At 41.9% G+C, this 17,374-nt stretch overlaps 1 protein-coding gene across 1 annotated transcript in view; it reads left to right on the forward strand.

Moving 5' to 3' along the window:
* LOC125485242 (ethanolamine kinase 1-like) overlaps positions 1-16,970 on the forward strand; it is a 365,364-nt gene extending 348,394 nt beyond the window's left edge. The window contains exons 7-8 of the mRNA XM_048607181.1: positions 16,628-16,701; positions 16,853-16,970. Of these exons, the coding sequence (XP_048463138.1) occupies positions 16,628-16,701; positions 16,853-16,970 (192 nt within the window). The remainder of the gene's footprint in view (positions 1-16,627; positions 16,702-16,852) is intronic.
* Positions 16,971-17,374: the final 404 nt, after the last annotated feature.

Consider the following 17,374-nt stretch of genomic DNA (forward strand, 5'->3'; position numbering starts at 1 on the left):
TGCCCCTTTACTTTTGTAATCATTTTTTAACCCTTATGTTCGTTTTTTGTCATCTGCTACTGTCCCTAAAAATAAATTCCCAATCCTCTGGTCTAAACCTAGTTTTTGCTACTTTGTGTGCCTGAGTTTTTAAATGGAAACTCTCCTTGACTGTCACTGTTAATGATGGGTGATTCATCCTTCTCATCGAGTCCCTCCATTAGAATGGAATAAATTTTGCCTAGCGTTATGAAATATCTGCTTAAATGCCTGCCACTGCTCATCCACTGATTTTCCCTTTGAGCAATTTTTCTCAATGTACTTTAGGCAACTCTTTTTCCATACCTCTGTAATTGACTTTATTTAACTTGAAGACACAGTTTGAGACTTGATTTGAACTCCTTCAAATTGAATTTGCAATTGTATCATGTTGTGCTTGTTAACTCCTGGATGGTCTTTAACAACAAGATCTCTTATTAATGCTAATTCACTACACATTATAAATCTAAATAGCTCATTCCTGAGTAGGAAGGTACTGCACTCAGAAACAATTCTTGCCACACTTTACGAATTTTCTTCCATGTTACCTTTGTCAATCTAATTTGTCGAGTCAATTTATAGATTAAAATCACCCATGGCAATTTTAGTGTCCTTCTTACATGCCAACATTATTTCCTGGTTTATACTTTGTCTTACAGTGTGACAATTCCTCATGGGACTTGTAGATGGCTCCCTCTTTCCCTTGTTATTCCTTATTTCCACCTGAACCAATTCAACGCCATGACTGATCACCCACCACTGCTTCCTTTATTAACAATGCTACCCCATCTCCTTAACCATTTTTGGCAATTTTTTTTTTTTTTGGAATGTGAATACTCTTTAATATTGAGTTCCGAGTCTTGATCACCCTGCATTCACATCTCTCTAATAGCTATCATGTAATATTCATAAAATCATATGACCATAAGAAATAAGAACAGGAGTAGGCCATTTAGCCCCTCAAGTCTGCTTCACTATTCAAAGTGATCATGGCTGGTCTGATGTTCCTCATATTCACTTTTCTGCATTTTTTCCATCAACATTTGATTTCCCTGCTGATTAAGACTCTATCTATCTCAGCCTTAAATATACACAAGGATTCTGCCGCACAACTCTGTAGCAAATAGTTCCAAAGACTCTCAACCCTCTGAGAGAAGAAATTCTTCCTCATCTTAGACTTAATTTGGTGCCTCTTTATTCTGAGTCTATGCCCTCTGGTCCTAGATTCTCCTACGAGGGGAACATCATCTCGGCTTTCAACCAGTCAAACACCTTAAGAGAATCCTCTATACTTCAAGAACATTGCTTCTCATTCTTCTAAACTCCAGTGAATAGAGTCCCAACCTCTTTCACCTTTGCTCATAAGACATTCCGTCCATACAATGGATCATTCCATTGAACCTACTCTGAACTGCCTCCAATGAAATAATATCTTTTCTTAACTAAGTGGACCAAAACTTCTTACAGTACTCCAGAAGTGGTCTCAACTGCAGCTTGTACACTTGCAGTAAGACTTCCCTACCCTAATACTCAATGATTTTTATTTGTGCTGTCAACTTATGTTACCTATTACAAATCGCATACCTTCAGATAAAATGTTCTAAGTTTTGACTTTTTACATAATAACTTCTAATGGTTCTAATGTTGGCCGCGTTCTTCTGCATGTATTTCCTATCCGTTCCTTTCTCACTTTGATTATTTCTCGTTTCTTCACTGTCCTGCCCTTCTACACTTCTTTTTCTATTTGCTTCTTCAAACTTTCCTTCAATTGATTCCACCCCCTCCCCGGCTACCCCCCACCCCCCACCATCTAATTAGTTTAAAAGCCAGGAGACGGGTCCCATCATGGTTCAAATGAAGCCTGTCCCAAAGGAAAGGCTCTGTCTCTCTCCAAAACTGGTGCCATTACCCCACGAATCAGAATCTATTACTGTCACACCAATCTTTGATCCACACATTTACCACTTTAAACTCAATTATCTTAAATAAATTTACCCTAAATCCGTTTGGCATCAACCTTCAAAATTGTCAGTACTTGTTTCACTGCGTACATGTGCATAATACAAATCAAGAACAGGTTCAGTTTGGCAAAGTAATTTTACTCCTTCCTGTTACGACAATCTCTTCCAACTTTAATCAAATATGCATTCCCCCATAAAGGACTATAATTCCTGTTCAACAATAAATCTACTTATAGAGAGATCACCCAAAGCGAATATCAATAACACCAATAGTCATAGGCTATTAACTTATATTACCATGAAGCAAACTTTCTCCATATTGTTTCTCAGTGGTGCTGATTATGCCTTACAGGGGCATCTGAATATTCTTGAAAAGTTGGTATACCCGCCCTCCAGAGCAGCTTACTAACTTCAGCTGCATGAATGATGATAACTCACAAAGTTTTCTACAATGTTTTACGTGACAAAGTAACAAAGTGTCAAAGTAGAATCTGTATCCACATCAATTTTCATTACATCAAAGGAAACGTGTTGTAAACAAATCTAGGTATTCATTTGTGAACACAGGAATTATCTAAATAGATAGTCAGCATTCTCAATGTGTTGCAAAATGTGCCTTATCTTGTTTGAAGTCATTTTCTGGCCTTGATAACCACCATCTTTAAATGTTGTGTGCAAATACCTACATTAAAAAGATAATACAAAACTGTTGTCCTGAATATCTAGAGGACATTATTTTTCTCAAAAATCAACCTTTCGCTCAAAAATTGTTCAAATGCAAACCTCCAGTAACCTTGATTCATACATGATGTCACAAAGGTTATAGCTTTATTTGGCCTTTTGCTTGTGATTATCCCTTCCTCCTTGCAAAAAAACCCTCTTTTTTTGTATATAAAACTGATTAGCCAGAGCTGCATTCCCATTTGAAATATTAATGACAAACTTGGTAATATGGTAGGTGGAAGGAAAAAAACTCTTCAAATCTAACAGGGACAATAGACTCGTGCAGTTTTGGTCTCCTTTTCTGAGGAAGGATGCTCATACTCTCGAGGGAGTGCAGCGAAGGTTTACCAGGCTGATTCTGGGGATGGCGGGTCTGACATATGAGGAGAGATTGACTAGGTTGGGATTGTTTTCGCTAGAGTTCAGATGATTGGGGGTGATCTCATAGACACTTACAAAATTCTAACAGGACTAGACAGGGTACATGCAGGGAGGATGTTCCCAATGGTGGGTGTGTCCAGAAGCAGGAGTTACAGTATGAGGATTCAGGGTAAACGATTTAGGATGGAGATAAGGAGACATTTATTCACCCAGAGAGTTGTGAGCCTGTGGAGTTCATTACCACCGGAAGTAGTTGATGCCAAAACATTGAATGTATTCAAGAGGCAACTAGATATAGCACTTGGGGTGAATGGGATCAAAGGTTATGGGGAGAAAGTAGGATTAGGCTATTGAGTTGGATGATCAGCCATGATCGTGAAGAATGGTGGAGCAAGCATGAAGGGCCGAATGGCCTCCTCCTGCTCATATCTTCTATGTTTCTAGGTGCATACTTCACAAAATCTACCTCCACAGCAAGCAGTATTCTTGGAAACAAAACTTAATCTAAAAAGCAAAACTTTCAATCTGGAATTCCATGAATGGACCAAAATAAAATAATACTATAGTAGACATTTTGGTCTTGATCTGAAATGGATATCAGATAGCTATTTAACATAGCTGATAGCAACAGTTTGAGCTAATGATTTGTACTGGCTGTATACATTTGTAATTTGTCATCTTCAAATATGGTGTATAACTGAAACTAGTTGAGTAACCAAATAGTAATCAAGTCCACACAGAGGATTTGCTATCTCCAGATTTGTTGCTGGTGCTGCTGTGATTTGATTCTGCTGCCTTCTTGTCTGTGGGATGGTTTAAGGGGTTGTTGTACTCACCATAAACCTGGAAAGCCAAGCCCAGGAACTCCTGGCTCATTTTCAGCTACTGCTGCCCACTTTCCAAGTTGGCTGGGATGCTTTCATTGTATTACTACCATGTTGGTGCTCCTGAAAGTTTTTTTTTGCCTTATTTTCCTTGTAAGCCATTTTAGCATTCAAACACCCTATGCATGGAATCTGATCTGGTTTGACTTTTTCAGTTTAGTGTCTGGTTACTGTGCAGTTCTGCATCAGGCAACTCCCTGGTTGGAGTCTTCATCATTCCACATTTATTATGTCTTTAGTATTGGCTGTGAAGTTCACATTCATTTTGGTGACAGAGCACACAGAAGGTTTGAAAGTTAATTTTCCATTGAAAATAACTGCGACAGCAAAGCTATGTAGTGATTTAGGTCAGTTGGAGAGTTAAAAAACTTCACGTCTGACATAAGAAGTTAAAAATGGGCTCTTCATATTTTTTTGACTCATTCTCTGACTTTTATTTCATGAAGAAAAGCTCCAAACCATTTCAATTTTTATTCAACATACAAATCAAGGGATTCTCTTGGCCCCCTCTTATTGAAATTAGCTTGATTAATCTTTTCTTTCCAATCAGGAGTAACATGGCTTGTTCCATTTTTCCCAATTGCAATGGGAGACTTGAATACAGTTTGCCCAGATGTTCCAACAAAATGTGAAATGTTGCCTGTCTTTGATTGAGCAGCTGCTCCTTTGGATGTATTAGCTTCTCTGTCAGGTGATAAATGTGTGGACTAGGTCATGACAGCATTTCCATCAGCTATGTCACCTGATCTTTCAACCCCAGTTTCTGTGGAATGCCGAAATTCCGCAAGGTATTTTCGTTGTCTCCTGCTGGAGTCTGAACCCTCTGTACTTCGGCACTTTTCCAAATGATGTTAAGGCTGCAATGAAGGTTCTATGTTTTCAGAATGTGTAACAATCTGCAGGTGAACAGATCTATTTTGATTTCCATTTGTCCCTCCCTTGGTTTTATTAGATAATTTCCTGTGTCTTGCCTTTTCAAACACTTATGACAATTCTTCTACCTTGTGCTACAAACCTTCATCATAGCAGCTAGCTAAGCAAATATTGGAGTTTGAAGCAACAATTTATGTAAGTCAACCAGCCCCAGCTGTTTCAAAGGAATATTATGACATCAAGCCCAAAAGGAGAGCTTGCATTAGATAACCAATGCCTTAGTCAATAGGTTTCAGGGAGTGTTTTAAAGGAAGAAAACCAGGTGGTGGAGAGGCGTGGGAGGGTATTCCAGAGATGCTTGCCTGGGTAACCAAAGGTCCAGCATCAAAGACAGAACACTTAAACCAAAAGCTCAGAATTAGAAGAGTGCAAATATCTCAAAGAATTGTGAGGGTGAAAGAGATTGCAGAAATAGGGAGGGATGAAGACATGGTAGGATTTGAAAAGAGTAAGACTTTTAATATCACAAAATTGCCAACAAAGATCCAATGTGAGTCAGCAAGAACACTAATGATAGAGGAACAGGACTTGGCTGGAGTTGAAACACATACAGCAAAGTTTTGGGTGATCTCAAGTTATAAAGGGTAGGATGCCCAGAATGCATTGTAACAGTAAAGTCCGGAGATAATGAAGGTGCGAGTGAGGGTTTCAGCTGCGGATTAGCTAAGGTAGGCTTGATGTTACAAAGGCAGCCTTAGTGATGACATGTTTGAGGTCACAATTTCATCACAGGCTCAAATGTCATATCATGATTGCAAACGAGCTAGTTTAATCTCAGTCTATTGCCTTGGAGAGGGATCACTGAGATGTCCAGGAGTAGCTATGTGATTCAAGAATATCCCCTGCCACCACACTTAGCAACTTGCTTTCAGAGAAAACAGCAGCTTTTTCTTTTTTTAAAAAATCATACCTTTCAATCTATTGACATTGGGAAGTTATTACTTAATGTGAGAGGTAGCGTGCATAGCAAAAAACTTAAATATTTCCTTGTGCAATTTTCTCTTAATGTTCCTTTAAACCCCATTCCATTGACAAAAGACAGTTAAAACTTACCTCCTTGACCAAGCTTTTGTTGCCCTATCCTAATGCTTTTTCTTTTCTGTCACTTGGCGTCAAAGTTTGATAATGCTCCTGTGAAACACCTTAAGAATTTTTACTATGTTAAGGGCATATATATGTGTGCAAAATTTTATTACTGCTGTTCTTATATCCAGCATAAAACACGGAAGCTCTAATTATGGATTGTAGTTGTTTTAGATTAAAGTTGTTCTTTTGATCCCTAAATTAGAAGTATAAAAATGTAATTTTTTTTAGTATTTTGAGAAAAGGGCAAACTTATGAGGGCTATGGAAGTGCTTCAATCACAGATCAATTTTGGTCAAAATATATGGTTCAGTTTAGGAAAAATGCATTAACCTTTAAAAATGCTTTTACTGAGCTGCTCATGCCTCAGTAAAAGCACTTGCCATCTGTCTTCAATGATTGAACTCTGGGGAAAAATCTTCTAAGTGCCAATTTTGGGGAGTCTCAGGAAGCTTTTCACTGAGAGGGCCATGGCGACTTTCCTTGAGGAATCTTCTGCTCACATCATTAATTGTGCATCTGAGCTCGATGGCACATTACTCACTGAAGTGCATACTCGCAGAGGGAGAAGTACTTGCTGGTGACGAGATCTTCACTCATTGACATTGTAGGTGCCGTATTTACACCCCAGCTGATCACAAGTTCAAACACTGCAAGCCCAGAACTATCATTTCAAGTGAGTTGTCTGATCAGAATTCAAAAGGAGACGGTTGAGAAAAGGAGTTGGCACTCCAGTACACAGACAGGGATCTGGAGATCTCTTGTGGATACAGGAGGGCTGTTTTCCTTCCTCAGCACTGCCAACAGAGACTAAGACACCTAATTCTACTAGCCTGGTCAGAAATAGCCAGCCTGGTCATGGATAGTCAGCCAGAACTAATGCCAATTCCACGGTCAAAAGAAATGGCAGCAATGCCATAAGAAGACCAATGAACTCTGTTGTCAAAATCTCACTCTAACCATGCCACTACACACCTCCCACTAAGGCTGATGGTCTATCACTGCACTATTGGATGCAATGTCTTCAACAATGGATCTCACCCATTCCAGTAAACTACTAAGCTTTCTTGTTCTCTGTTCTTCCTATTCACTCACTCAGGACAACTTACCATGTTTCCTATTCCTGCAATGCCCCTAACAACTCATCCAGCTACTTCCATCATAACTTCCCTCCATTAGTCCCACTGAAGAGAAAAGTTCACATAATAGTGCTCAGAGGGCAAACATGGGCGACAGGGTGGCCTACGTTTATTTCCAAATCCCCTCCAAGGAGATAACCATTGAAATTGCAAGGCAGGATTGAGATTGCTCATGTGGAGGTGCTCCATGTCCCTGCAACTAAGTAAGCTTCATTGTGCTGTACTGTGCTACTCCCTATTACCACCACTATGAATGAATTCTTAACATACTCAAACTTTCACCCTCATTGCACAGCTCAATCCCTCTCTTCTCTTATGAAAGCACCAGTGGAACCTATAGGCTCTCCTTCCTTTAGAGGTCAGCTCTTCACTCCATCAGTTTCTCTTCCACCTTTGAAGAAGAAGTCATTGACTCCTTAGGATATGCATTAGCCTGCCCCCTCCTCCAGCTCAGATACTTTCATCTTGGTGAATTTCCTTAAGAGATTAGACTTGGGGGCACCACCTGGTGAGCATATCATTGGTACATCGCCATAGCTGTTTGGAAAAGAAACAATCCAGTTCTCTAGCACACAGAGGACGACTGGAGACAAGTCAACTGCTTGGTCCCAGACACTAAATGACCATGTGGTGTCGGCTATAAATAATTTTGTGGAAGTGCATAGACAGACATGAGAACAACAGGCAGGTATATATGAGACACTAGGTAAGCTGGATCGAAGGTTAGAGGGGTCCACCAACATCATCAGTAGCATGCTGGCGCTGGCATGTGTGCATCTAGCTGTCTCCATTTTGGCAGCTGCCATGGAACACCAGGTGTACCAGAATATTCAGTTACTGGTGGAAATACACACAGCTCTGCACAGTGGCCCTTGGTCTCACATCCAGTGGCAAGGTGACAAGAGGATGAAGGATCCAGACCTCAATCTGTGCCCTTTCGTCTCAAGGAGTGAGAGCAGGCAATCAGACAGAAGAGGAGCCACAAACAGGCCCACCAGAAAGTCTCCTCTCAGGACATCAGAAGTGCCAAACCTGTCCACCTCCACCCTGCTTGCAATCCTCATCCCTGCGGAAGCTACAGCTGAGGAGGATGACCCTGCGTCTGGATTGGAGACTCTCAGAATATCTGGGCCATCTAGCCACAAATCCCCTAGGGACAACTGCCCACATTTTCAACAGGATTCAAAAGGCCAAGAGTTGGCCCTTTCCAATCCAGCTGTGCATGCCAGGAGTATACTTAGACATAGTGGGATAGCAAGGAAAAAGGAAACCCTCAGAGGAAATACATGACACTTCATTGTAAATAGAATGTCGCATTTGTAAATACATAAGCATGCAACAATCACATGTCTGATAGTCTGTCATTTTAATCGTAGGATGAGGTTAGGTGGCTAACAGTTCCAAAGAAGAATCATTGGACCCAAATCATTAACTCTGCTTCTTTTCACACAGAACACTGCCAGACTTGCTGAGTTTCTCTCGCACTGGTAGTATTTTACTTCTTTTAAATGTCAAACATGTCAGAGTTAAGTAGCTTCTTCATACATCCAAGGGAGAAGTTATCGTTGCAAGTCATTGCTTATCCCTGGATATCAACAGATCTCACATTTCCTTGAACCCTTATGTTCATGACTGCAGCCAAGACTTAGCACATTAGCAAAGAAATTATTGATAGCAAAGTCGATGTCAATGCCTTCCAATAGGCCCTTGCTTCCACTCCTTGCTTCCATACTTACGGCCACTTTGTGCGTATGACTATGTGATTATTCATGAGGGCACACTTCCCTGGGAGCAAAACTTTATTCGAGCTATGTGTCTTACACTGGAGTGTGCATTCATTTAAGGATGGGTGATGTCCAATACTGCATTAACATCCGACCTTTGCCTCATAGCATCTTGTTCTGGTGAGAAATAGGTTTTAACCACAGGTTCTGCAACTTTAAATGCTGGATTGAAATGTACGTAAGTTGCATGCTAATTTAGCAGTTTTGCAAGATCACAAATGCTGAAGGCTGAATACTGATAGGTGGGTGAGAAGGGTCTGCATTAGAGGTCTCTCCAACCGATAATGGCCCATGGAAGATCTCACAATGCAGCTCTCAAATGCATTATCATGAATGAAGCCTTAAAAGCAAGCTTTCCTTCGTGCCATACAACATTAGAACCCTATCTGAATGAGTGCCACTCATTCCCCGACAGTCATCAGAAGAATCAATGTTGTTATTCTTGAATATGGGAGCAGCAGATGTTGTGAAACCTTTAAACGGTTGCAAACTGTAACATTTATTGCATAACAGGAAAGGTGAGGGAAGAACAAGGGGAGAAGCTGTGTTTGTTTTTGCAATTAAAGAAGGGCTGCTTGCCTTGGAACAATAATAAAAATTGAAAGTTATCTTCACCCAACTCCAACCTCTTGGAAACAAGTATCAATTTTGTTTGACCTATTGAGCCTGAAGTTACACTCCTCTATTACGTCAAAAGTGATGTTTCTCCTGCTCAATGTCTTCACCTTCCTCCTCAAAAGCATACTGCCACTCTCCCAGCTTTTCAGCATCCATTACATGCCACCTTTACTTGCTCCCATGGATAGGGCACAGCATACCAAGATTACTTGGCACACTCTGTCTGAAATATACTACAAGTCCAACCACCCAACATACCCAAAACTCCAGATCGAGTCAAACCTCAGAACATCATCTTGAGGAGGCCCACTATCTGTTCCATGGTGGCCCTGGTAGAAGAGTAGTCTTCTTTGTATCTATGGTTCACCACAGTCGGGGAATCAGTAAATGAGTCAATAGCCATAGTTGGAGAGGTTCGTTATTGTTTCTCAGCAGCCCTCATTGTATAGAAATCAGCCCTTTGAATGAAAGATAGTAGGAACTGCAGATGCTGGAAAATCTGAGATAACAAGGTGTAGAGCTGGATGAACACAGCAGGCCAAGCAGCATCATAGGAGCAGGAAAGCTGATGTTTCGGGCCTAGACCCTTCATCAGAAATGGGGGAGGGGAAGGGGGTTCTGAAATAAATAGGAAGAGGGGGGAGGTGGATAGAAGATGGATAGAGGAGAAGATAGGTGGAGAGGAAACAGACAGGTCAAAGAGGCGGGGATGGAGCCAGTAAAGGTGAGTGTAGGTGGGGAGGTAGGGAGGAGATAGGTTAGTCCAGGGAGGACGGACAGGTCAAGGGGACGGGATGAGGTTAGTAGGTAGGAGATGGGGGTGCGGCTTGAAGTGGGAGGAGGGGATAGGTGGGAGGAAGAATAGGTTAGGGAGGCGGGGATGAGCTGGGCTGGTTTTGGGATGCGGTAGGGGGAGGGGAGATTTTGAAGCCATCTGCAATCCGACCCCACCACCAAAGACATTTTTCCCTCCCCACCCTTTTCTGCTTTCTGGAGGGACCACTCTCTCCATGACTCCCTTGTCCGCTCCACACTCCCCTCCAGCCCCACCACACCCTGCACTTTTCCCTGCAACCGCAGGAAGTGCTAAACCTGCCCCTACACCTCCCTCCTCACCCCCATCCCAGGCCCCAAGAAGACTTTCCACAGCAAGCAGATGTTCACCTGCACATCTGCTAATGTGGTATACTGCATCCACTGTACCCGATGTGGCCTCCTCTACTTCGGGGAAACCAAGCGGAGGCTTGGGGACCACTTTGTAGAACACCTAAGCTCGGTTTGCAATAAACAACTGCACCTCCCAGTCGCGAACCATTTCAACTCCCCCTCCCATTCCTCAGACGACATGTCCATCCTGGGCCTCCTGCAGTGCCACAACGATGCCACCCGAAGGTTGCAGGAACAGCAACTCATATTCCGCTTGGGAACCCTGCAGCCCAATGGTATCAATGTGGATTTCACAAGCTTCAAAATCTCCCCTCCCCCTACTGCATACCAAAACCAGCCCTGCTCATCCCCGCCTCCCTAACCTGTTCTTCCTCCCACCTATCCCCTCCTCCCACCTCAAGCCGCACCCCCATGTCCTACCTACTAACCTCATCCCGCCCCCTTGACCTGTCCGTCCTCCCTGGACTGACCTATCTCCTCCCTACCTCCCCACCTACACTCACCTTTACTGGCTCCATCCCCGCCTCTTCAACCTGTCTGTTTCCTCTCCACCTATCTTCTCCTCATCCATCTTCTATCCACCTCCCCCTCTCTCCCTATTTATTTCAGAACCCCCTTCCCCTCCCCCATTTCTGATGAAGGGTCTAGGCCCGAAATGTCAGCCTTCCTGCTCCTATGATGCTGCTTGGCCTGCTGTGTTCATCCAGCTCTACACCTTGTTAGCCCTTTGAATGAGGCAGGAGTTGTCAAGAATATGAACAAGGTGCCAGATTCTCAAGTATCTGGTGCAAACCTCTAAGATATAATTGTGATGATCTCAAATGGGTTGGGCATTGATTGAGTGGAACCCTTTCATGTTCTTAAATTCGACCACGTGATAATATGGCACGATCAGTGCAACAATGACCGTAGCGTCCTGCATCTGAGAGAAGGCAACAAAGTTAGAAAATCCCACTCGCCCGGCTATAGCACTGACCTCATCATGGGACAAAGAGATGAAATGATGTGATCTTCCATAAGTCGTATTTGCAACACCCTTGATACATTTGTAGTTTGAGACCGGGAGACTTCACACAGATCCCCAGAATGAGCAAACAATAGAGCACTGCTGCCACCTTGATAACCACCAGGTGGAATGACCACCCACCCTTTTCAAAGCACGAGACCTGCTCAAGCAAATGGCAGAGTTCTGTCCTGGTGTCCCAGAACATCTTCAGTCTACACCTTCACTATACTTTGGTCATCTGGAAGAATTGACAATGAAGATGGCGCACTCAGCCTCCTAAACCTCCTCTGCTTCCACGTGGAGGCTGTTTGGCACCAAAGGAGGTTGTTGTTGATCCTGGGCTTGCAGGTGCCTTTGTATCTCCTCAATCCATCTGTTTTTTCTCTCTATGACACAAACCCAATGATAAGTTCTGCCATTTTTCGATCCATTTGGGATTGGTGTGACAAATGTATGTGGAGAATGTTAGAAACAGAACAGTTGCTGATTGATGTGATTATGAAGCAGTCATGACAAACATAAATGAGGCTGTTTCATAGGCTACAATACAGTGAGGCTTGGAGAGTTCCCAGTGCGAGGGCCATGAAATGCCTCAACAAGAACCTCTCAGATATTACAACCGATTCAGATGTATGCATTACAAGACACGTCACACAAATACATTGGGATATTATAACTTTGGTAGGAGTGCTACCATCTTTCCAGCCCCCGCATAAATCTTGAATGTCTTGCAACATTGAATGCCAGAATTCATTTTCTCATATACTTACAGTTCACTGGGAGAGGATAACAGCCCTGGTGCAGTACTGAGACCTTTGGAACGTGGTGGAGTATTGACAAACTGAGGTGACATGTTTAATGTCACGTATGATCACTTCTGCTTCACAGAGAATACCGGGATACATAGAATCATAGACACATACTGTACAGAAGATACCCTTTGATGGTCCATCAAATCACCACCAACAAAAACTGTTTTAAATTTGCACCACTCCCACGTTCCAGCACTTGGCTCATAGCCTTTAATATTGTTACATTTCAAGTGCTCATCCAAGTACTTTTTAATAGTTGTAAGGGTTCCCATATTAACCACCCTTCCAAGCAGACTATTCCAGATTCCCAGCATCCTCTGGCTGAAAGCAAAATCCTCAAATCCTCTGTAAACCTCTTGCCTTTTACCTTAAAATTATGCCCTTTTTTTTATTTAACCTACAACTAAGAGGAACAGTTGTTTTCTATTCACCCTGTTCACGTCCCTCATAATCTTATACACCTACACCATGGCACCTTTCAACTTTCTCTGCTTTAAAGAAAACAGACTGAACTCATCCAGCCATTCTTCATAGCTAAGCTGCTCTATCCCAGGCAACATGCTTTATCCTAGGCAACCATTCGCCCCCAACATTTACTTCTATGTTGTTTATTATATCACAAACAATAAGATACTTATCATTGATCGCTGTGGTATACCACCAAACACCAGCCTCCAATCATACACACAGCCATCTGCTTCTATTACTAAGCTAATTTTGGGTCCATCTTGCCAAGTTAACCTGGTCCTATGTACTTGTAACTTCCTTTTCATTCTCTTATGTGGGAATGTGTCAAAGGCTTTGCTGAAATTCAAATAAACAGCATCAACTTCATTATCCTCATCTGCACACTTAGTCACCTCCTTGAAAAGTTCAATCAAATTTCTTGGGCGTGTCCTATCTCTGCCAAAGCCATGCTGACTGTTCCTGGGCAAACCTGCTTCTCCAAGTGGAGATTAATTCTTTCCCTTCAGAATTTTCTCCAATAATTTCCACTTAATTTATCATGATTGGTGACATGCTCATGATTACATCTGGCCAAGTTTTTAATATGATTTGTTGGAAATGAATGAGCTGTGCATGCAGAGTCATTTCATGGCATCATTGAAGCTCTGGATGTCCCAGAAGTGCAAATGCCCCTCAAAGAAAGGCCTCACATCACCCTCAAAAGCATCCTAACCCCTCAGATAACACAACATAATCATACTCCATCCACCCACTCTGAATGTGCTGGCGATCATTTTTCATTTCAAAATTAGCATTTGGTGGTGGATGGAATAATATTCAATTAATGTTCCTGAGAGAGTTCCAAGCTCTGCCTGACAGTTGACATCCCCCTCAACCATTTATGTATCTCTTTGCATAGCAGTCCCTGTCAGTCCCATTGTCTTTAAGCGCGCCCCCCATCCCACCAACAAAACAACATTTAACCCTTTTATTTAACTATTGGATTGATTTGTGAGGACAGCCCCAACTGTGCATAGTCCAGCCCTCTGCCTAATGTTTCTGTACCTCCCTGACTGACTTACCAACATTCTATGAGGTGGTTGGAATTGACCTGCAGGACTCATCGAGGCCCAATTTCCAGGCTGGAAGTACATGGATCCCAGGCCCCTGATAGCACCAAGTGCTCAACTGACTGAGATTGGACGATGCCCATGACTGAATGCAAGAGCACTTCCTGACTGACGACAATTCCCCTTCTATTGACTAAAGATGTTCCCCTTCGACTTTTAGACAGGCCAGTTGGCTAAAGCATGTAAAGTGTGTTCACTGCAGAAGCTGCTGGCACATGGTGTAGGTATGACATTGATGTAACATGATGTCAAAAAGCAATATATACACCCAGTCCTAGCAAACATGGCCAGCTGTCTATGTTTCCGTTTATCCAAAGGGCAAAGCAAAATAGACATGCTATGATCATCCAAGAAAGCAACAAGTGACTGAGTGCCACAAAAGGAATTTAAAAGCACTGAGATGTATTCTATTCAGATCCTTGAGATGAAGGTGTGTCCCTACAGGAGCATTGCCATATAACATGTCAGTGAGCTCCAAAGCACTGTAATGAAGTGAAGTGTCCTCTGAGTTACTGCAGGAGTAGCCATAATGATGTGGGGATGCTGGTGTTTTGCTGAAGCTGACTTCCATGGACAAAGGTGGACATTGTCACCGCCCACAGACTTTGCCATGGCATGATAGGGAACGAGGGTCAATATGGAGGGCTGGAGAAGAAATTGGTGTGCTGCGCCCACCAGTTAACCACTCAGACTTTCAAAACGGGACTTTACCCTGTTCAGTTTCTCACTACCAATGTCCAAGAGAATTGTGAACTGCACAATTAGGGGCAGCACGGTGGCACAGTGTTTAGCACTGCTGCCTCACAGTGCCAGGGACCCAGGTTCAATTCCAGCCTTGGGTGACTGTCTGTGTGGAGTTTACACATTCTCCCCATGTCTATGTGGGTTTCCTCTCACAGTCCAAAGATGTGCAGGTTAGGTGGATTGGCCATGCTAAATTGCCTGTAGTGTTCAGGGATGTGCAGATTAGATGGGTTACAGGGGGATGGGTCTGGGTGGGATGCTCTGAGGTTCAGTGTGGACTTGTTGGGCTGAGGGACCTGTTTCCACACTGTAGGGATTCTATAATTCACACAAATAAGGCAAGGTTAGCTAATAATGGAATGCAAATGCATGGAGATAAAGTCCTTGGAATTTGCTCACAAGACTCTCTTTTGCTGTTGAAACCTTAAGGGGAAAATTAAATGTTTTTCTCCACAACGAGAATCTAATTTCTCCATTCTCACCATATTCTCCCAAATTTCTTGTCATTGCCTACACTGCTCAAGGAATGGGTAAGTTCTGCCAATGATGTTTAACTGGAGTTAACTCACCTGCTCCTTACAAACTTAACATTGGTCTTCTACATTGATCTACTTACAACAAGCCAGTAATTCACACTGAATCTGATCCTTGTCCTTCCAGCTTTGCCCATTTTTTCTCACACTAGTTCCAGACCACTAAAGCAACTCAAACATAAAATCAATGTTAAGACATCAGTACTGAAGCTGCGCTGCACTGTGGGAGATGTTATCTTTTAGATGTCAAACTGAAACGTTATTTCAAGGAGAAGCAGCAGAGTTATCCTTGGAGTTTTCAATCACTCAATAAGCCTTGCAAAGGTATATTATCTGCTCCTTGTAGCATTACAGATTTTGGAAGCTTTCTGCACCCAAACATACATCTCTAAATTAATCATTTGGGCAATTATGACAATCCAACAATTTCAGGGTCACGTTTAAAGTAAAACATCCATATCCAGATGCAGGTTTTCAGATTACTAATACAGTAACGTAAGCATTAACTTATCATACCTTGTCTTTCATTCTTTGCTTAAATGTATGGTTAGACTAAGCAACTCATTAGAAATTCTGTCAGTTTAAGATGGCTGCTTGTAATTTGTAAAGTGCCTAGATACACAAATAAAACACAAAAAACTTACAGTCTACCTATTTAGAAATTGTCTCCATGTCTTAGCGGGTGAGTACCCAAGTTATTCCCACTTATTTTGTTTGGCCTTTGCATCAAATAATCTTTCCAATAATCAAAATTGTTTCCTTTTTTTTAAGTAGGAAGTAAGTCCGAGGGGTGGATAATGAAAGAAATGTCATGTTGTAATGATAACAAGGTGTAGAGCTGGATGAACACAGCAGATTTTCTGAAGAAGGGTCCAGACCAGAAACATCAGCTTTCCTGCTCCTCTGATGCTGCCTGGCCTGCTGTTTTCCTCCAGCTCCACACTGTGTTATCTCAGACTCCAGCATCGGCAGTTCCTATTATCTCCCATGTTGTAATGATATCTGGGTGTACAGTGAAGAGGCAGTAAACATTTTGCCAAGTCAAGATTTTAATTGTTTTTTTTGAACATAGTGTAAAATTCTTTCATTCATTGCACTTACATTTCTCTGTAACTGTATAAAGTACATATTAACTAAAGAGAGATATCTTGCTGATGTAGTTTTTGACTTAAATCTGTGCCATTTCTCAAATAAACGTGGAGTGTAATATTGGTCACTACTTTTGCTTTTTCTTTTGGTCTCAATTATTTTTCTCTCTGTTTAGGCTTCACACTTTTCCTGGGGCCTCTGGGCAGTCCTCCAGGCCAGATATTCCACCATTGACTTTGATTTCCTGAGGTAAGTGCCCTGTGTTTTTAGACACAGTGAAAGAAAACAAAATCTAGCCTGTGTCTGGCTCATTGTTGCTGACAATGTGAACGCTAATGCAATTGGAAGCAGCACGTCTAAATAGTCTGTCATGTTTTCTTTAATGTTTTGTAACCCACAGATGGGATTCATTTCCACCCTGTTCCAAAAATGTAAACGATAAAACAGCATTAAAGCACTTTAAACTACTTGATGACATTTTGGTCACGTTAATGAAAACTGGCATTTATACCGATTAGGACAAATCAATCAGAAGATTGAAATACATTGAGTATCCTTGTCTTCGACCTACTTTCTCGTAGTGCGTTTGTAAATTATAAAATGTGATTTGAATATTTCAATGCTTTGATTAAAAAATGCAACAACGTGTTATCAATTGAATTAGCCCATTTAATTTATTTTTTCAATGCACTTCCTGTTTTGTCCTGCTCATAACTCATCCTTTTCTAACTTAACCACTCAACGCACAGTATTGTTTCAGTAGTCCTTTCCAGCTTTGGTGGTTACATTAATTGTTAATGACAAAGGCAACCTTCACTCTGTGTGGTTTCCTGCCCACATTTGGATCATTTACAGGGTCTTTTTCCTGATAGGAAATGCAATATGAGATGTGCGAAAACAGTGCGTATATTGTAGTTTAATT

Source organism: Rhincodon typus, chromosome 17 (genome assembly GCF_021869965.1).
Source record: "Rhincodon typus isolate 14 chromosome 17, sRhiTyp1.1, whole genome shotgun sequence".
In the NCBI taxonomy this organism is placed as follows: Eukaryota; Metazoa; Chordata; class Chondrichthyes; order Orectolobiformes; family Rhincodontidae; genus Rhincodon; species Rhincodon typus.